We start from the raw sequence: 21,613 nt of genomic DNA, 5'->3' as shown, positions 1-21,613 counted from the left end.
CCCCCCCCCCCCCGCCTCACATACACACTCACACAGGGTGGGGGTTTGTAGAGAGCAAGCTGAAGGACCATCGTTCCCTCCCCAGCAGCACTCAGGCAAGGACACAAGGGTCAGGGGACAGGTATGCTTTATTACTCGGTTCCCACATATAATTGTCCCGTCAGACCCCTCACCTGTACTCATTTATACTTTACAAAGGTTATCGGTGCGCAGGAAGGCTTCCATAACGACCCAGCCCCAAGGGGCCTCAGAGAACACAACTTCTGCGTCGAGATGTGGTCGCTCGGGACTCCACCCCACTCCTCCAGACCCTGACCTCAGAGGAAAGGGCAGACGCTGGGTCTCCTGCTCAGCGCCAGGACCCACAGGACAGAACCGGGGAGTCCCCGGGGGGATCATTTCTCCCCACGGGCCAGCCCCCAGATGAAGAAAATAAGGCACGGTCAACGGTGGAGAGGGAACAAAGTCAAGAAACTTGAGCTGGAGATGGGCGTCCTCAGGCCAGGTCGCAGCCCCGCCTCCGCTTCCTCCTAGGAACCTGACTCCAGGGTGGACAGAGGTGACGGCCAGCAGCAGGCCCACCCAGGAGGCTGGGCCTGGGGTGGGAGGGGTCCTGGCAAGAGGGGGCGTGGCCCCGCCCCTCCTTCTGCCCCCTTCTCCAGGGTCCTCGGGCCAGCCCAGCTCCCCGCCGGCACGGTCGGCTCTCCAGAGAGGGCTCAGCTCCGGTAGCTCTTGAGCAGGTGCCCGGCGACCACCAGCCTCTGGATCTCACTGGTGCCCTCATAAATCTCGGTGATGCGGGCGTCGCGGTAGTGCCGCTCCGCCGGCATCTCCGTCACGTAGCCCATGCCGCCCAGGATCTGCATGGCCTGAGGGGGAACGCGAGGGCTCAGGAAAGGAAGACCAGCCCCCGCCCTCCCCAACTCGTGGGGGAGAGACAGGGCAGGACCATCCCCGCGGAAGGACCAGCCGGGAGGAAGCAGCAGCCGGCACACTCCCGCTTACCCAACCCTCGGGAGCTCACCCAGGCAGTGGGGACGCTCACCTGGTGGGTGATGGCAGTTGCGGCCTCCGATGCAGCCAGCTTGGCCATTGCCGCCTCCTAACCACAGAGGACGGTGGCGTCAGAAATTCTTAGCACCTGGCCTGTTCAACAGGGCGGGCTTGGGGAAGCTGCCCCTTAGAGCGATAAACCCTGGGACCCCGCCCAGACGGCTCCCTCAGTGCCTCTGCCGCCACGGAAGCTCTGGCCTGGGCCCGGGGAGACCCCTGCCCCACTGGCACCTTGGTGAAAGGCTTCTTGTTGTCCTTCAGCATGGCAGCGCGCCAGGTCAGCAGCCGGGCACTCTCCAGGGCCAGGGCCATGTCCGCCAACTTGAACTGCAACAGCCCAGACCCGCCCCACCGTCAGTGCTGGCCCGCCCTCCCCTCTTCCTGAGGGGCGGGATGGAGGAGGGCGGAGGACAGGGCCGAGGCTGAAAGCCCTCCGGGAGCCAGAGAGGACAGGCCGAAATCGCGTCCCTCTGGCGTCCAGGCAAGGCTGCGCCTCTGTTACCTGGATGCCCTGCAGCTTGGTGAGGGGCGCCCCGAAAGCACTGCGGTTCTCGGCGTAGCTCACAGCACAGTCCAGGGCGGCCTGGGCGATGCCCAGGGCCTGGGAGGCGATGCCGATGCGGCCCATGTCCAGGGTTTGCTGTGAGGACCCACCTGTCAGGGGCCGGCCGTTCCCCAGGGCCTCACCCTAGGGATCCCCGCCCCCCGCTGCCAGGCTCACCATGGCGATCTTGAAGCCCAGCCCCGGCTCCCCCAGCAGGCTGTCCTTGGGGATGCGACAGTCCTCGAAGATGAGGTTGGCCGTGGATGAGGCCCGGATGCCCAGCTTGTCTTCCTTCTTCCCCAGCGTGAGCCCGGGTGTGGGCATGGGGACCAGGAAGGCACTGATGCCCTGGAGGCCGGGACACGCCCCTGACTTGCTCATCGGCCCGAGGCCACGCCCCTCAGACGAACCACCCGAGACTCCCACTCGGCCCACCCCACTCCCCACCGGCAATTTCCACCTCCCTCAGAACCTCGCTGTGATGCCCTCTGCCGGCTCCTCCGGGGACAGCGCCGCCTGGGGCCGGAAAGGGTCGGCTGGCAAGAGCCCCGGAGCCCAAGCGGCTGTCAGACCAGAGACGTAGCTGGAGAAACTGAACCGCTCGCCGCCCCTCCCTTGCGGGGCCCCCACCTTGTTATACAAGGATCTGTCGGTGCTGGCGAAGACCACGACGGCTGAGGCCTCCCAGGCGTTGGTGATCCAGGCCTTGGTGCCACTCAGGACCCACGAGTCACCGTCTGCCCGCGCGGTGGTGGCCGCGGCCCCTGCATCGCTGCCGTTCCCTGCCCCACACGCAGACTCAGAGTCCACCGCCGCCAGCTTGCCCAGGACCCAAGCTCACACCTCCCACACCAAGCACCCCGCAACCCCGCCAAGCAACACCCCCATTCCGCGCCCCACCCCCACCCCACCCCCCAACCCCCACAGCTGACGAGCCAGACCCAGGCGCAGGGAATCAGGGTCTGGCTCCTGAGAGAAGGGGCTGGAGGGCCACACCAGCTCCCTCTCTAGAGGTGGGGGGACGTGGCACCTGGCTGTCTCCAAGCCAAAGGGACCGCGGGGTGCAGGTCCGTCCTTCCCAGCGCAGGCAGGGCGGGGGCGGGGCGGGTGAGCACGGTCCCAGGGTGGTACCTGGTTCACTGAGGGCGAAGCAGCCGATCTTCTCGCCACTAGTGAAGGGAGTGACCCACCGCTGCTTCTGCTCCTTGGTGCCGAACTTCAGGATGGGCCCTAAGTAGAGGGACTGGGGGGACAGTGTGGGGAGGTCGTCGCAGGCCCCAGCACACCCGCAGACCCACCCCCAGGCCTCCTCTCTCCAGAGGCCCCATGCAAAGGACCAGGCCTAGTGGCGATCAAGGGCGGGGAGCCAAGGGAGGGCTGTGCCCGGACGTGGGGGCCGTCTGGAGCCTCCCTCCCCCGCTGCCTGTGTGTCTGAGGCCCAGGCGGGAGACTCACATTGTTGACACTCATGATGACTCCCGTGGAGGCGCAGCCCCGGCTGATCTCCTCCATGGCGATGGAGTAGGCCAGGTAATCGAGGCCGGCTCCGCCGAGCTCCTCGGGCACGTCCATGGCCATGAGCCCCAGCTCGCCCATCTTCTTCACCTGGCCCCAGGGAAAGATGTCAAGGGCAGCTCCCGGGGGACGGGGGTAGGGTGGGGCCACAGGGCCCACCCTCTCCAACCCCAACCCACCTGCCCCCAGGCTGGTGCCCACAAAAACTCAGGTCATGTGACCCTAACCACCCACCCCAGAACCCCCAAGGCTGGATCTGTATGACAGCCCTGTTGTCTCAGGCAGTCCTGTCCCTACTCTGCCCTCACTCATCTCTGTGTCTACAGCCACAACCGGTGAGCACGCAGAAGGCACAAGAAGGCTTTGGGGGGCTCTGAGGTGAAGGAGCAGGGCAGCACAGTGCCACACAGACCTTCTTTCAGCCCCTCACGCTCACCACACAGCCTGTCCTCCCCACCACAGGGCCTTTGCACATGCTGTTCCTGTCAGTGATGCCCCGTATCAACTGGTTGTTAACTCCTCCTGCCTGGGGGTCTCAGCTCAGGCATCACTTCTGCTGGGTGGCCATCTCGGACCTCACTGAGTCAAATCCTTTAATCACACACTCCCGCAGGACCTGTAACTTTACACCTTTTCATGTGCTTGTTCTGATTACCGTCTCTCTCCCTGACCACAAGGGCAGAGATGGTGCAGTTTTGCCCCCTGCTGTATTCTAGTGCCAGTGAAAGACTCGATCAAAGGGAAGAGCCTGGAATGTTTGACCTGGAATCCAGGACTGGCTGGGGTTAATGATCAAGTGCCTTTTACATGCTCAGCGCTGGAAAGCGCTTCATGTATATTCTCGGTCGAGTCTCTCCGAAGCTTGAAGCTTTGCTGAGTCAACCTCATGTCACAGGTGAGGAAGCCGGAGCTTAGGGAGGTGGAGCGCTTTGTACAGGGTGGACCTTGTAAATGGTGGGGTGAGACTGAAACCCAGCACTGACTCCAGGACTACAACCAGCTCAGTCTGCACAAGGTGAGTGATCCATGTATGGAGTTTAAAAAAGAAAGTCTTATTGACTGCTTGCCGGGAGCCAGCACAGGAGATCCCACCCATGGCAAAGGTCATAAGGAAGGGCCCTGATGGGCAAAGGCGGATCAGGACTCAAGGGACTCCCCGACCCCACCCATGACAAGGTCATGCAGGCAAGGTGGATCAAGAACTCAAGGGGTCCCTTAGATCTGCTCGAGCATCTACCCCCAAAACCAAAATCTGTCTGTTATACTACACTCTTCTGACATTAACAGGGGCTATCCCCGACCACCTTTCTCTGGAAAATTAACTTAGAGCTCCAGTTAATAGTCTCCTGCATATAAAAGGAGTGTCTCAGGTCAAACCTCTCTGCTGGCAGACTAGCTTGTGTAACAGGATTATCCACACTCTTGCTACTACGTACATGATTGTTTCAGTTCAGTTCAGTCGCTCAGTCGTGTCCGACTCTTTGTGACCCCATGAATCGCAGCACGCCAGGCCTCCCTGTCCATCACCATCTCCCGGAGTTCACTCAGACTCACGTCCATCGAGTCAGTGATGCCATCCAGCCATCTCATCCTCGGTCGTCCCCTTCTCCTCCTGCCCCCAATCCCTCCCAGCATCAAGGTCTTTTCCAATGAGTCAACTCTTCGCATGAGGTGGCCAAAGTACTGGAGTTTCAGCTTTAGCATCATTCCTTCCAAAGGAATCCCAGGGCTGATCTCCTTCAGAATGGACTGGCTGGATCTCCCTGCGGTCCAAGGGACTCTCAAGAGTCTTCTCCAGCACCACAGTTCAAAAGCATCAATTCTTCAGCACTCTGCCTTCTTCACAGTCCAACTCTCACATCCATACATGACCACAGGAAAAACCATAGCCTTGACTAGACGGACCTTAGTCGGCAAAGTAATGTCTCTGTTTTTGAATATACTATCTAGGTTGGTCATAACTTTTCTTCCAAGGAGTAAGCGTCTTTTAATTTCATGGCTGAAGTCACCATCTGCAGTGATTTTGGAGCCCCCAAAAATAAAGTCTGATACTGTTTCCACTGTTTCCCCATCTATTTCCCATGAAGTGATGGGACCGGATGCCATGATCATCGTTTTCTGAATGTTGAGCTTTAAGCCAACTTTTTCACTCTCCTCTTTCACTTTCATCAAGAGGCTTTTTAGTTCCTCTTCACTTTCTGCCATAAGGGTGGTGTCATCTGCATATCTGAGGGTATTGATATTTCTCCCAGCAATCTTGATTCCAGCTTGTGTTTCTTCCAGTCCAGCGTTTCTCATGATGTACTCTGCATAGAAGTTAAATAAGCAGGGTGACAATATACAGCCTTGACATACTCCTTTTCCTATTTGGAACCAGTCTGTTGTTCCATGTCCAGTTCTAACTGTTGCTTCCTGACCTGCATACAGATTTCTCAAGAGGCAGGTTAGGTGGTCTGGTATTCCCATCTCTTTCAGAATTTTCCACAGCTTATTGTGATCCACACAGTCAAAGGCTTTGGCATAGTCAATAAAGCAGAAATAGATGTTTTCCTGGAACTCTCTTGCTTTTTCCATGATCCAGCAGATGTTGGCAATTTGATCTCTGGTTCCTCTGCCTTTTCTAAAACCAGCTTGAACATCAGGGAGTTCATGGTTCATGTATTGCTGAAGCCTGGCTTGGAGAATTTTGAGATTGTTTACAGCCTCTCAACCATAAACAGCACAGAGAGTTTGGAGTATTTTGAAAGTCTTAGTTAGCATAGGGTTTTTCTAAAAATAAAAATCATGTTGGTGAAGGGTTTCATTGCTGAGTTAATGATTGCTGCCAGGCCTCCATATCCTTAGGCACCTGGGAGTATGTTAATCAATGTAATTGGAATGTAGAAAAAGAAATACAGTAGTTTTGATGTTAGCAATACTAGACTTAAGAGTTAGTTAATTTTCTCTTTGTTATAAATCACTGTACTCCTCTTTCTTTGTTATAAATCATTGTGTCCTTGCTATGTAAGAATGTAACTTTATCACTATCTTAAGACTAAGTAGATCATAAGGGAAAACAAGTTTTCTGATTGACTAACCTTTATCAATCCCTGGGATTTCTTTGGAAGGAATGATGCTAAAGCTGAAACTCCAGTATTTTGGCCACCTCATGCGAAGAGCTGACTCATTGGAAAAGACTTTGATGCTGGGAGGGATTGGGGGCAGGAGAAGAAGGGGACCACCGAGGATGAGATGGCTGGATGGCATCACTGACTCGATGGATGCGAGTCTGAGTGAACTCCGGGAGTTGGTGATGGACAGGGAGGCCTGGCGTGCTGCCATTCATGGGGTCGCAAAGAGTCAGACACGACTGAGCGACTGAACTGAACTGAACTGAACATTCATCAATAGAAAGAAAGATGGGGCCATAAAATGTTAATCGGTCTCCAGACCAGAAGATATTGTAAACAAACGTAAGACCCTTGTAAGAACAAAGATATGCAAAGAACACTGTCTTTAGATAAGGGTCAGAGCAGTTGACCCTGTGTGACTCTGTTTCTTACATTTATCTCTATGTACAACTAAAAGTATAAAAGCGGACCTGGAAAATAAAGAAACGGACCAGTTCGTGGAAAGACTGGTTTCCCCCGTGTCGTCTTTTCTCGCTCTCTTCTTTTCTGGCTGAACTTCCATCTGGAGCGCGGAGGCTCGCCAGGCCTACTAATTTTGCCGGGGCTTCTAAGATCGGAACGGGGAGGCACTTTGTGTCTCCGCTCCTTCGGGAGACCTGGAAGACACCTGTGGCATACGTAGGTGGTGCAAACTCCTTGTGTCAGTTTTATTGGTTCTCCGCGTAAACCAAGTTATTCAGCCTCTTTTCTCCACTAATTTTCCTACTACACTATTCTTTTCTAATCTCTCTCCATATCTTTAATTAATCAATTTTCCTCTAGACGCCGACTCCATCCCCACTTCGAATTACCCTGGATCCACCGGGGCTGGACCCCGGCAACCGCCAGTTGATCTATAACGTTGTGTGAATTTTCTGCCGTATAGCAAAGTAACTCTGCTATACAGATTCTTTTCCATATTCTTTTCCATATGGTTTACCGCAGGATATTGAATATAGTTCCATGTGCCGTACAGAAAAGGCCTTGCTGTTTATCCATCCTGTATACAAGAGTTTGCACCTGCTAACCCCAAACTCCCAATTCGTCCCTCCCTCACCCCCTTCTCCTTGGCAACTACATGTCTGTTCTCCCTGTCTGTGAGTCTGTTTCTGTTCTGTATTAATAGGTAGGTTCAATTCGTGATCTATTTTAGGTAACACAGGTAAGTGATATCATATGGTATTTGTCTTTCTCTTTGACTTACTTCACTTCGTATGATAACCTCTAGGGCCACCACGGTACTGCAAGTGACATTATGCCATCCTTGTTCGTGGCTGAGCAATATTCCACCCTATGTACGTGCCACATGTTCCTTATCCGTTCATCTGCCCATGGACAGGTTGTTTGCATGTCTTGGCTATTGTGCACAGTGCTGCTATGAACACAGGGGTCCATGTTATCTTTTCAAATTATAGCTGTCTGGATATATGCCCAGTACTGGGACTGCTGGACCACATGGCGACTCTATTTTCAGTTTTCTGAGGAGCCTCCCTACTGTTATCCACTGCACCAATTTACATTCCCACCAACAGCATAGGAGGGTTCTCTTTTTTCCACACCCTCTCCAGCATTTATTATTCAGAGACTTTTGAATGATGGCCATTCTGACCGGTGTGAGGTGGTACCCCTCCATTTGCATTTCTCTAAGAATTAGAGTGGCATTTCTTATCATTAAGTGACTGAGACGTTCTTGACTCGACAGCAACGTCCGGGAAGAGGGGCATCGGTGAATTTGCTGAACTTTCACAATGATTTGTGTCCCTCTATGAAACTGGGTGTTTGATTCCACCTTGAGCTGTTCCCATGCGAGACAATTTGCAAGACTCTACGCTTGGGGTGGGCCTGACCCACCTCAGGGTCTCCCCTGTAATACGGGGGAGGAGATGGCCCGTGCCTAGGAGGCAGAATGACAGCCTCACAGAGACAAGCGCGCCCTAATCCCCAGGTTCAACGAGACTGAGTATGCTCAAAGAGACTCTGCCGAGGAGATTAAGCAAAGGACCCTGAGGTGAGGATGGGCTTCCCTGGATCATCCAGGGGATCATCCAGGACATCCTGTGTCCTCACAGGGCCCTTGTAAGGGAAAGAGGAGAAACAGGAAAAGGCCAGGCAGTGATTCTCCCTGGGGCCTGCCCAAAGGCCTGCCCACACCTTGATCAGAGCCCAGAGAGGCCAGCTTTGGATTTCTGCCCTCCAGGAACGGTCAGGTACTAAGTGTGCACTGCCTTACGCCACTGCTTCTGGGGCCTGGTGCTGCAACAGCAATCGGAAGCTAGTACACAGTGACGAATAGGATTCAGAGCCACCAGGGACGTGGCAGTTCCAGAGTCACTAAAAAAAAAAAAAAATTCTGTGGTCACCGCACACCTGGGGACAGCAGCAGGTGACACTGCTCAGGGAGCTGGCAGGGATCGAGGAGTGGGTGAGGGTGGGAGGATCTGAGAGTCAATTTCTAGGTAAGTTGATAGGAAGTCAGGGGTCCCCAAGGAGGAAAGAGGGGTCTGGGGCTCTCAAAGAGGAGATAGGGGTCTGGAGTTCTCAAGGAGGAGAAAGGGACAAATTTTTTTCCCCCCTATATTCCTTAGTCTTAGTCACATCAGATGTTTTTTTCTTTAAGCCCAGAGCTGATAAAACAATTCAGCTTCAACTCTGTACTAAGGATTTTATATATAAAACAACAATGTATCCTGCTTGAGGACATGTTTCTCTTGTCCATGATCCTGTTCTCTTGAACATGATGTTTCTCAGTCCTGTCTGACTCTTTGCGAACCCACGGACTGCAACATAGACTATATTATAGATTATATTACAGTCTGTGGGATTCTCCAGGCCAGAATACTGGAGTGGGTAGGCTTTCCCTTCTCCAGGGGATCTTCCCAACCCAGGGATGGAACCCAGCAGATTCTTTACCAGCTGAGCCACCAGGGAAACCCAAGAATACTGGAGTGGGTAGCCTATCCCTTCTCCAGTGGATCTTCCCAATCCAGGAATCGAACCAGGGTCTCCGGCAATGCAGGTGGATTCTTTACTAACAGAGCTATGAGGGAAGCCCAAGGATTACATATATAACAACAATGTATCCTGCTTGAGGACATGTTTCTCTTTCTTGAGAACCTTCTGACTAATCCTGTTATCTTAAAATGTATATTATGGGAGGGGGGGTCTAGTAAAATCTTTCTATTGTTAGTTCTAATTCAGTCATCTTAAAATGTAAATTGTGGGAGTGGGTCTAGTAAGATCTTTACAACAGTGAGACATTCTTTTGATTTATTGTAATAACCAATTAAAAATATATATAGCTCCCTTGCTAAGACTAGCACTCTCCGCCCCCTTCTGATGTCTGTGTCAGAAGCTTCCTCTGTCCCTTTTCACTGTAATAAAACTTCTGCCACAAAAGAGCCCTGAGTGGTCAAGCCTGGTCTCTGGTCCTGAAGCTGAATCTTCTTGGGAGGTCACTGAATCTGACATGGTTCACTGCAAGCTACCAGATCAAGGAGTGGGTGAGGGTGGGAAGTAGAGTGCAGCTGAGGCGCTGTCTGTCTCTGAGCACAACCTGGGGACTCAGAGCCCAGTGCCAGCACCGGGATGGCCTCAGAACAGAGCCCCTTTCGAGCCCACACTTATGGCCTCCGGCAAACCTATTCCAGAGTGAGGTAGTGGTTTACTGGGGAGGCCTGTGCTGGCTTACCAGCTAGAGCTGCATTCTACCAGGAGCCAGAAATACGCAGGGTCCCCAAGATTCATGCTCAGGCCCAGACAGGAACCCCACTGGAGGGCTTTCTCTGGCCAAACAGCAAAAGAATCTGAAGTAGAAAAAAAAAAAAAAAAGCCCCATTTGTCTCACCCTACATGCACCATCCAGCTTCTCTAGGCATTAAGACACACACCCCCCTCTTTAGTCTCTGTCTCTCTCTCTGGTCCACGACCGTGGGATAAGTGACACATTAGCCCACCACACCAAGAAGACTCCATTTCACCCCAGGAGACAGAAGGGGAACCGAAATTCCCAGGTGGAGTACAGGCAGGACAAGGACAACCCCGTTTTCCTGTGATGGGTCGAGGCTCTCGCGCAGATGGTGACGGTCCCGGGACACCCAGAGTCCGATGAGAAAGTCAGAGCCCCTGGCTCTCTGCCCCTCACCCCACCCCCTAGTGCTCTCTGTACCAGAAGAGAAAGCTGCCGGAGTCCCCAGTGACTGCACCCATGTGGCGGCCTCACCAGCATGCTATTTCCCCCCCAAGCTTTCTCATTCTCAAGTTTATCTGGAGATTTTTGGCAATATGCCATGGCCAGCTGCAGGAACATTCCAGGGAAAATGTGGAGACAGAAAGGCAGTGGAGAGAAGAGACGGCGTGATCAAGAAGAAAGCGAAGACAAAATAAAAAGCAGTACACATACACACAAAAAGACCGTGTGTCCAGCTGCAGAAACCATTTCTGATCTCGGCATGTTTGATGTTAACTGGCTAACAGCAGCCAGCCTCCCTAATATTTTTGCCAATTTTGAGCGATCGCAAGGAGAGCCCCTCACAGATACGACCCACAGTGGTTACTCTCCATGCCTGTATCTGTGAGCCAGGAGTGTGGACCTGCAACCCTGGCCGGGCCAAGCCTGCCTGCTGCTGCTAAGTCACTTCAGTCGTGTCCGACTCTGTGCAACCCCATAGACGGCACCCCACCAGGCTCCCCTGTCCCTGGGGTTCTCCAGGCAAGAATACTGGAGTGGGTTGCCATTTCCTTCTCCAAAGCATGAAAGAGAAAAGTGAAAGTGAAGTCGCTCAGTCGTGTCCGACTATTAGTGACCCCATGGACTGCAGCCCACCAGGCTCCTCCATCCATGGGATTTTCCAGGCAAGGGTACTGGAGTGGGGTGCCACTGCCTTCCAAACCCACAAGAGAGGGACTTCCCTGGCAGTCTAGTGGTTAAGACTCCCCATTTTCAACGCAGGGGTTTCGGATTCAATTCCTGATTGAATTAAGGGTTCTTGGCACACACCAGCACAGAGCAGAAGCTGGGGAGGCGGCTCCCGTGGCCCTTTCCCATGAATAAAGCAACAGATCTTCAACAAGTAAGGAAACGTGATTCTCTAAAGGGAGTTAGTTTGGACTCTCATGAGCATGAGGGTGTCGGAATTAAGGGTTCTCATGTGCTGCATACATTCTCAGTCACTAAGTTGTTTCCAACTCTTTTGTGACCCCATGGACTGTAGCCCACCAGGCTTCTCTGTGCATGGGATTTTCCTGGCAAGAAGACTGGAGTGGGTTGCCATTCCCTCCTCCAGGGCATCTTCCTGACCCAGGGATAGAACCCGCAACTCCTGCATTGCAGGCGGATTCTTTACCACAGAGTCACCTGGGAAGGCCCCAGTTGCATGGCCAAAAGTAAATAAATAAATAAATATTTTAAATGCATGAAGTTTATTTAAAAACAAAAAAACAAAACTCCCAAGAGAACATGTGAGAAAGAGAAAGACCCCTTTCTTAGCAGAGCAAGCCTTCAGCACCTCTGCCTTCATATGTGGGACCTGTTTCAGAGGATGCTTCGTATACAAATCAGTGCTTTTAAGTCACTTCTAAAGCTCACACTTCTAAAAAGTCAAATTTGTCCTGAGTTTGCCGATGCTCATGAGAGTCCAAACTAACTCCCTTTAGAGAATCACGTCTCCTTACTTGTTGAAGATCCATTGCTTTATTCGTGGGAAAGGGCCACGGGAGCCACCTCCCCAGCTTCTACGCTGTGCCGGTGTATGCCGAGTGCTGGGACAGTAAGAGCATTCAGGATGACTTGACCAAAAAGTTCAAGTCCATAAATTCAGCAAACATCTGCTGAATGCCAAGCACTTACTTGGCAAGGAGGTGTTTCGCTGGGCCAGGAGGTAGGGGTTTGAACAAGCCTGGCCTTCAGGAAGGCAACCTTAGAAAATAACTGGGTTACAGGACACACACAATAGCGTGATAAGCACACCCAGAGAACCAGGGATTATGAACACAGAGTGACAAATTCTTGGTAGGAGAGGTGAAAGGTGATGCTATTCAGGGGACACCACCAGGGTGGCGGTAACAAGAGTCTGTGCATGTGAGTAAGAGGAAAAATGGAGTATGGTTCGAGAGGCTTCTATGTGGTACACTATCATCTGAGATTAGGGCAAGAGGAGGAAAAGCAGATTTTGCACCCAATACATTAAACTTACTCAATAAACATTCACTGAGTGAAGGAAAAGAAATTGGGTTCCGTTTTCTAGATATAAGCATGCACATACAGGGACGTCCCTGGCAGTTGCGGTGGTTAGGACGCGGTGCTTGCAATGCAGGGGACTTGGGTTCGATCCCTAATTGGGGAACTAAAATCCTGCAAGCCACACAGTGCAGCCAAAAATAAATAAATAGATAAAAATTCACATATACATTCTCAGCTTCCGGAGTCCAAAGCTGGTTTGGAAACACCATTCTATTTCTAATTTCCCTTTAATATGTAATAGCATTGTATATCCATAACTGTTCCTTTTTTTTCCCCCTGGGAGTTGTGGGGGGTAGGTTTGGACACAGAAAGACCAAAGTTCAAACCTAGATTACAAAACCAGCCAAGTGAGCAGAGACTGGCGCTAGCCTTCCACCTCCTTCATGGCCTGTCCACCTCTCAATTCTTCTCCACTTGACTCTTCCTCAGGAAACCCACTTTTCCTGGGAGAAAAAATTCTTCAGGAAAAAAAAAATTAGAAAACACTGACTAAGCATTTCCTGCAGGTTGGGGGAAGCACAGAGTCTACATCTGGCTCCTCCGATCCCAGCCCTGTGGCTTTATCGACAGAGAAATGAAATTCCTGGCTTCTGTTTCCTCATCTGAAAACTGGAGATCAGGGAAGAAACTGCCTGAGTGTTTTGTTGATGATTTAAGGGTAAGTACATGAAAATCACCAATTTAATGGACGTGAGTCTGAGCAAACGCCAGGAGGCAGTGGAGGACACAGGACCCTGGCGGGCTACAGTCTGTGGGGTCGCGAAGAGTCAGACACGACTGAGCAACTGGACAACAACCTGGAATATGGTAACCCCCAAATGAGAGTGACTCCTGTTATTATTACTGTCGTCATTTTAAAACACGACTGGTATTATTTTAAATTTTGCAGCCTATCCTATTACCCCTGTGTCTACCGTTTTGATCCTTCTGCTTGTTTAAGTCCTGGATTTCCTTCTGTAACTATAGCTGAGCACCACCCATAGGAACAGAGACAGTGAGAAACACTGTGAGCTGATACACTTTGATCCTCAGCGAAGGGACACCCTGGGCAGCCGCTGCATCCCATCGGTGACCGAAATGAGAGCCTCCAATTCACGTGAGGCAGTGGCGAGGTCAGAGATCAGAAGATTTAGCACCATTTCTCCCCAAGCCCTAGAACCTCAGGCAATTCTTACAACTGTTCCTTTATCCCCTGTTGCTGTTCGGTCACTAAGCCTGCAGCACGCCAGGCTTCCCTGTCCTTCACCATCTCCCAGAGCTTGCTCAAACTCATGTCCATTCACTCGGTGATGCTATCCAAACATATCCTCTGTTGTCCCCTTCTCATCCTGCCCTCAGTCTTTCCCAGCATCAGGGTCGTTTCCTTGGAGAAGGAAATGGCAACCCACTCCAGTGTTCTTGCCTGGGGAATCCCAGGGATGGCAGAGCCTGTTGAGCTGCCGCCTAGGGGGTCGCACAGAGTCAGGCATGACTGAAGTGACTTAGCAGCAGCAGCAGGGTCTTTTCCAATGAGTCAGCTCTTTGCATCGGGTGGCCCAAGCATTGGAGTTTCAGCATCATTGAATATTCAGGGTTGATTTTCTTTAGGATTGACTGGTTTGATCTCCTTGCAGTCCAAGGTATTCTCAAGAGTCTTCTCCAGCACAACACTTTGAAAGCATCAATTACTGGGCAATCAGCCTTCTTTATGGTCTAACCCTCACATCTATACATGACTACTGGAAAAACCATAGCTTATATAAGGACTATACAGACCTTTGTAGGCAAAGTGATGTCTCTGCTTTTTAATACGCTGTCTAGGTTTATCATAGCTTTTCTTCCAAGGAGCAAGCGTCTTTTAATTTCATGGCTGCAGTCACTATCCGCAGTGATTTTGGAGCCCAGGAAAAGAAAGTTTGTCACTGTTTCCATTGTTTCCCCATCTGTTTGCCATGACATGATGGAACTGGATGTCATGATCTTCGTTTTCTGAATGTTGAGTTTTAAGCCAAATTTTTCACTCTCCTCTTTCACCTTCATCAAACGGCTCTTTAGTTCCTCTTTGCCTTCTGTCATAAGGGGGTATCATCTGCATATCTGAGGTTATTGATATTTCTCCCAGCAATCTTGAATCCAGCTTGTGATTCATCCAGCCCGGTATTTCACATGATGTACTCTGCATATAAGTTGAATAAACAGGACGACAATATACAGCCTTGACGTACTCCTTTCCCAATTCTGACACAGTCTGTTGTTCCATATCCAATTCTAACTATTGCTTCTTGACCTCTGTACAGATTTCTCAGGAGGCAGGTCAGGTGGTCTGGTATTCCCATCTCTTTCAGAATTTTCCACAGTTTGTTGTGATCCACACAGTCAAAGGCTTTAGCATGGTCAATGAAGCAGAAGTAGATGTTTTTCTGGAACTCTCGTGCTTTTTCGATGATCCAGGGGATGTTGGCAGTTTGATCTCTGGTTCCTCTGCCTTTTCTAAATCCAGCTTGCACATTTGGAAGTTCTCGGTTCATGAACTGTTGAAGCCTAGCTTGAAGGGTTTTGAGCATTATCTTGCTCGCAAGTGAAATGAGTGCAATTGTGTGGTAGTTTGGACATTCTTTGGTATTGCCCCTCTTTGGGGTTGGAATGAAAACTGACCTTTTCCAGTCCTGTGGCCACTGCTGAGTTTTGCAAATTTGCTAGCATATCGAATGTAGCACTTTCACAGAATCATCTTTTAGATTCTGTGAAATGGCTCAGCTAGAATTCTGTCACCTCCGCTAGCTTTGTTGGTAGTAATGCTTCCTAAGGCCCATTTGATTTTGCATGCCAGGACTTCTGGTTCTAGATGAGTGACCATACCATAGTGGTTATCTGGGTCATTAAGACCTTTTTTGTACAGTTCTTTTTCAGGTATGACCTAAATCAAATCCTTTATGATTATACAGTGGAAATGAGAAGTAGATTTAAGGGACTAGATCTGATAGATAGAGTGCCTGATGAACTATAGACTGAGGTTCGTGACATTGTATGGGATACAGGGATCAAGACCATCCCCATAGAAAAGAAATGCAAAACAGTAAAATGGCTGTCTGAGGAGGCCTTACAAATAGCTGTGAAAAAAAGAGAAGCGAAAAGCAAAGAAGAAAAGGAAAGATATAAGCATCTGAATGCAGAGTTCCAGAGAATAGCAAGGAGAGATAAGAAAGCCTTCCTCAGTGATCAATGCAAAGAAATAGAGGAAAACAACAGAATGGGAAAGACTAGAGATCTCTTCAAGAAAATTAGAGACACCAAGGGAACATTTCATGCAAAGATGGGCCCAATAAACGACAGAATGGTATGGACCTAACAGAAGCAGAAGATATTAGGAAGAGGTGGCAAGAATATACAGAAGAACTGAACAAAAAAGATCTTCATGACCCAGATAACCACAATGGTGTGATCACTCACCTAGAGCCAGACATCATGGAATGTGAAGTCAAGTGGGCCTTAGAAAGCATCACTACGAACAAAGCTAGTGGAGGTGATGGAATTCCAGTTGAGCTATTTCAAATCCTGGAAGATGATGCTGTGAAAGTGCTGCACTCAATATGCCAGCAAATTTGGAAAACTCAGCAGTGGCCACAGGACTGGAAAAGGTCAGTTTTCATTGCAATCCCAAAGAAAGATAATGCCAAAGAATGTTCAAACTACTGCACAATTGCACTCATCTCACATGCTAGTAAAGTAATCCTCAAAATTCTCCAAGCCAGGCTTCAGCAATACGTGAACCGTGAACTTCCAGATATTAAAGGTGGTTTTAGAAAAGGCAGAGGAAACAGAGGTCATATTGCCAACATCCGGTGGATCATGGAAAAAGCAACAGAGTTCCAGGAAAACATCTATTTCTGCTTTATTGACTATGCCAAAGCCTTTGACTGTGTGGATCACAAGAAACTGTGGAAAATTCTGAAAGAGATGGGAATACCAGACCACCTGACCTGCCTCTTGAGAAACCTATATGCAGGTCAGGAAGCAACAGTTAGAACTGGACATGGAACAACAGACTGGTTCCAAATAGGAAAAGGAGTACGTCAAGGCTGTACACTGTCATCCTGCTTATTTAACTTATATGCAGAGTACATCACGAGAAATGCTGGGCTGGAAGAAACACAAGCTGGAATCAAGATTGCTGGGAGAAATATCAATAACCTCAGATATGCAGATGACACCACCCTTATGGCAGAAAGTGAAGAGGAACTAAAAAGCCTCTTGATGAAAGTGAAAGAAGAGAGTGAAAAAGTTGGCTTAAAGCTCAACATTCAGAAAACGAAGATCATGGCATCCGGTCCCATCACTTCATGGGAAATAGATGGGGAAACAGTGGAAACAGTATCAGACTTTATTTTGGGGGGCTCCAAAATCACTGCAGATGGTGATTGCAGCCATGAAATTAAAAGACGCTTACTCCTTGGAAGAAAAGTTATGACCAACCTAGATAGCATATTGAAAAGGAGAGATATTACTTTGCCAACAAAGGTCCGTCTAGTCAAGGCTATGGTTTTTCCTGTGGTCATGTATGGATGTGAGAGTTGGACTGTGAAGAAAGCTGAGTGCCGAAGAATTGATGCTTTTGAACTGTGGTGTTGGAGAAGACTCTTGAGAGTCCCTTGGACTGCAAGGAGATCCAACCAGTCCATTCTAAAGGAGATCAGTCCTGGGAGTTCATTGGAAGGACTGATGCTGAAGCTGAAACTCCAATACTTTGCCCACCTCATGCAAAGAGTTGACTCATTGGAAAAGACCCTGATGCTGGGAGGGGTTGGGGGCAGGAGGAAAAGGGGATGACCAAGGATGAGATGGCTGGATGGTATCACTGACTCGATGGACATGAGTTTGGGTAAACTCTGGGAGTTGGTGATGGACAGGGAGGCCTGGTGTGCTGCAGTTCATGGGGTCGCAAAGAGTCGGTCACGACTGAGTGACTGAACTGAACTGAACACTTGGAGTATGAATTCTAGCTCCACAGACTGGTAAGCCTTGGAAAATCACATCCCCTCTCTGTGCTTCAACTTTCTCAACTGTAATAAAAATAATAATAGTACTAATAGCTTCTGTTTTTCAAATGCACCATGAACTTAACATACATGATCGCCTACAATCCTCACAACCATTCCAGGAGGCCAAATGGAGATTAGACCTGCAGCTGGGGATGACTAAATGCGATGAAGACAACTTCAAGGCTTACCACATAAAAGGTGCCCAATTCACTTTGGTGCTCAGAATGCCACTCACCTACTCTACTTTGAGCTCTTTGGATGTTATATCCACAGTCCAGGCACAGTGCCTGGTATACTGTGAACACACAGCACGCACTAAGATGGGAAAACTGGCCCCAAGGCTGAAGAAGCATGGTAACAGCGATCACAAGTTCTGAATTCAGGCCTGACAGAATCACTTTATCACAAGTCATCTCAACAACATCTACTAAGTGTTTACAATCATGTACCAGACAACTTGTTAAATCCCATGGGAGGGTACAGCAGAAGCGCTTGTCCTCGCTGGAATGATACAGTGGCACAGGAAGGACAGAACTGACGGGATCTCAGCGGCTGGCAGAAGACAGACTTGAGTTGGAACCTTAGCTCTGTAACTCATTAGCTCCATGACCTTGGGCCACATTATTTAAGCCTCTCATCAATCCTAGTTTCATCAATTACACAACAGGATACGTAATAATGGCACCTTCATCTCATTGGACAGTTTTAAGAGAAAGATAAGCTAGGCACTTCCCTAGTGGTCCAATGGTTAAGACTCCGAGCTGCCACCAAAGGGGGCGTGAGTTTGATCCCCGGTCAGGGAACTAAGATTCTGCATGATGCAGCCAAAAAAAAAAAGAAAGAAAAGAAACAGGTGTGCTAACCCATTAGCACTTAGGAGAGTGCCAAGCACATGTCAGCATTTTATGTGTTAACTATTATTATCAACACAATGCCTGGTATACAGTAAGCATAGCAATCATCCACCACGATTACTGTTATTCCAGAAGTTATTATCCTGGCTACAGGCCTCATGCTGGAGAGTAGAAACCTCCAGGGCATTTTCTGGCTCCCAGGACCACACACCCTGAGGGTTCCCTGGCTGCAGTGTCACTGCCTCTGGTTGTCACTGTCACCAGTTATCCTGGAGCAGAGGGAAGATTCCATCACTGGGTGCTGAGGTTGGAACCCTCACCTGAGCTGCTGGGAAGCGATGCTCCTTGTCCACCTGGGCTGCTATGGGAAAGAGCTCCTTCTCAGCAAAGTCGCGGCACGTCTGCCGCAGCATCTGGTGAGTCTCGGGCAGTTCAACAGACTGGTAGACGGTATGTAGGCGACACCAGCCCCAAGGCCAGGGGGCTGCCAGAGAGAAAAGGAGTCAGTGGAAGGGGAATGCAAGAGGTCTCATGTAGTAATTAAAATAATAACAGTGATCCACTTACTGGGTAGGCTTCCCTGGTGGCTCAGATGGTAAAGAAACTGCCTGCAATGCAGGAGACCCAAGTTCGACCCCTGGGTCAGGAAGATCCCCTGGAGAAGGGAATGACTACCCACTCCAGTATTCTCGCCTGGAGAATTCCATGGCAGAGGAGCCTGGCAGGCTACCGTCCATGGGGTCACAGAGTTGGACACGACTGAGTGATGAACACTTTTTCACTTACTGGGTGGTTCTCCACCACAGATGACTCGTGTCCCCCAGGGGGACATCTGGCAATGTCCCGAGACATTTTTGGTTGTCTCAACCAAAGGGTGGTAGGGAATGGGTAGGAATACTGCTAAACCTTGTACAGGACAGAACCCATGATAAAGAACTAGGGGCCCAAAATGTCATTAACACTGCTGTTGAGAATAGAACGGAATGCTCGCCATGCTTGCTGAATACTTTGTACAACAGTCCTACTCAGTGGCCAGCGTAACCAGTGACAGCAGCAGCACAGCTCTGTGACCCCAGGCAAGGATCTTAACTCCACCGGTTTCTCTGAATGTGGAGGACAGTAGTGCTCTGCTCCTGGGCTAGAACCAGGAAAACTAACTGGAGCACTTGGCACGTACCCCTAACCCTGCTGAGAGTATCGACAGCTCTCAAAGAGGGTCCCCTTTACTATTATTCGGGGTGAGTGGGTCTTGACCAGGCAAGGGAAGCCCTGGCCACAGGTGCCACTGCGGCTACAGGGTAGAGAAATTAGAAGATGGGAAAGAGGCTACCAGCGAGCTCCTGTAATCTGCCAGGCACCTGTGTTTTAACCCTTGTAACAACTCTATGAGAACAGCAGTATTACTGTGGTCGTTTCACACAAGGGCCCAAGGTCACAGTCTGGGTTCAACCCCAGACCTGGCACCCTAGGAATGGCATACCCTGAAGCTCCTCCGAAGGTGCAATAAGTGAGGGGGTGAGGGTGGGGGCGGTGGTGCAGCGTGAGAAGCGGGCTGGGACTGGGGATCGGGGCAGGGACTGGGGGTCGGGGCAGGGGCCACGCAGGCGCAAGGAGTAGCCTAACTGGGGCAAAGGCCTTGCGATCCGGAGGGGGCACCGCCCGTCCGCCCGCCCTGCCGCAGGGGTGAACCCGCTGCCCGGACCCACGCCTGCCCCGCCCGCCGCCCCACCGTGCGGGGTCGGAACGCACTCACCTCCGCGGACAAGGCCACAGGCCCGGGCGAGCAGCGTGGCAGCCATGGAGGACAGACAAGGCGGGCTGGTACTGGGCTTCTTCCCGGCGACCTCCGGGCTGTAGCACGGTTCCGGGCCGCGGGGGGAGGGACCTGCGCCTGTCAGGAGCCCCGCCCCTCGGGTCTCGGGGGCGGGGCCTGCCGCGGGTGCCCCGCCTCAGCCCGCCACCCCCACCGCGGAGATAATACAACTCTAGGGAAAGTCTCCGAAGCTGGTTCTGTTGCTCAGCCCGCTAAGTCGTATCCCACTCTGCGACCCCATGAACTGAAGCCCGCCAGGCTTCCTTGTCCTTCACCATCTCCCGGAGTTTGCTCAAATTCATGTCCACTGAGTCGGTGGTGCTGTCCAACCATCTCATCCTCTGTCGTCCCCTTCTCTTCCTGCCTTCAATCACCTTCAGGCTTTCCCGGCATCGGAGTCTTTTCCAATGAGTCGGCTCTTCTCATCAGGTGGCCAAAGTATTGGAGCTTCAGCTTCAGTCCTTCCGATGAATATTCAGGGTTGATTTCCTGGTTCTAGGCTAACCTTAAAACTCTTCAGGGGGCGAGCCTACTGCTGCTGCTAAGTCACTTAAAATCCAGTTCCGTGATCTAAAAAACTCCACTTGGCCTTCCCCGGCCCCAAACCCACCGCGCCCTCGCTGTCCCTGCTGAAGCCTCACAGTGCAGCTTTCCCCAGCATCTCTAGCTGTTTCCTGCCTCAGGACCTTTGCAGTCACCATTCCCTGTGCTGGAAGACTCCTTCCCATCAACACCTCTGAGGAGGCCGGTGCTTCCCTTCGCAAACTCTCCATGCCATTGTTTTATTTCTGGCAGGTAGCACCTGCAATCTTATCAAGTCCCCTACTAGCCTGTGAGTGCCCAGGGGGGCAAGGGTCTTACTGCTGCTCATTTCTTGGCATGAGTTGGGGTGCTAGGAGGTTGGGAACGTGGGGTGACACTGCTGCCTCCCTGTCCCTCTGTGGTCTGGCATCTCACTCCCAATTGTGGAGCGGAGAACCCCACCTACCCCTCCAACGGGAGCCTTCAATGCTGTGCCCTAATGTCCTGCATTTTGTCCTTAGTCAGGACCCCTTCACCCTGTGCCCCAAAATTACAGCGATTTCTCTTGCCTGACAAGCCTCTTCCATGGGCCCAGGTGTGAGTCAGACTTTCACAGGCTCCAGGCACCGCCCACCTGCACCCAGGAACCCAGTCCCTCCAGCTGCCATTCTTCCATTAACTCAGCCAGGCGTCTGTCTCCAGCACAGACTGAAACCAGAACTTGCTGATTTCTGAAGATTAGAAGATGGCAGTCTTTCACGTGTTTTTTTCCTAAGTCACTAAGTCATGTCCAATTCTTTGCAACCCCATGGACTGTGCCCACGAGGCTCCTCTGTCCTCCACTATTTTCCAGAGTTTGCTCAAATTCATGTCCACTGAGTTGGTGCTTCTATATTACCTTGCATTT

At 50.9% G+C, this 21,613-nt stretch overlaps 1 protein-coding gene across 1 annotated transcript; it reads right to left on the bottom strand.

The window, feature by feature from the left end:
* Positions 1–110: 110 nt before the first annotated feature.
* ACADS (acyl-CoA dehydrogenase short chain) lies at positions 111–20,235 on the bottom strand. The gene is made up of 10 exons (XM_052654679.1): positions 20,125–20,235; positions 18,692–18,855; positions 3,053–3,202; positions 2,729–2,840; positions 2,228–2,379; positions 1,775–1,945; positions 1,556–1,693; positions 1,285–1,380; positions 1,046–1,102; positions 111–869 (listed from the first exon to the last, which is right to left on the bottom strand). Exons 1-10 carry the CDS (start codon positions 20,168–20,170, stop codon positions 717–719), a joined length of 1,239 nt encoding a protein of 412 aa, XP_052510639.1. The 5' UTR covers positions 20,171–20,235; the 3' UTR covers positions 111–716.
* Positions 20,236–21,613: the final 1,378 nt, after the last annotated feature.

Source organism: Budorcas taxicolor, chromosome 17 (assembly GCF_023091745.1).
Source record: "Budorcas taxicolor isolate Tak-1 chromosome 17, Takin1.1, whole genome shotgun sequence".
NCBI lineage: Eukaryota > Metazoa > Chordata > Mammalia > Artiodactyla > Bovidae > Budorcas > Budorcas taxicolor.
Note: the sequence above shows the minus strand (reverse complement) of the source record. Positions and strands in the feature narration are given on the sequence as shown.

Coding starts and splice junctions, on each gene's coding strand:
- ACADS (XM_052654679.1), bottom strand. CDS start 20,170: ATGGCTGCCACGCTGCTCGCCCGGGCCTGTGGCCTTGTCCGCGGAG. Junction 1,946..2,227: donor ACAGATCCTTGTATAACAAG/GTGGGGGCCCCG, acceptor CCCGGCCTCCAG/GGCATCAGTGCCTTCCTGGT. Junction 1,381..1,555: donor CCAAGCTGCAGGGCATCCAG/GTAACAGAGGCG, acceptor GGGCTGTTGCAG/TTCAAGTTGGCGGACATGGC.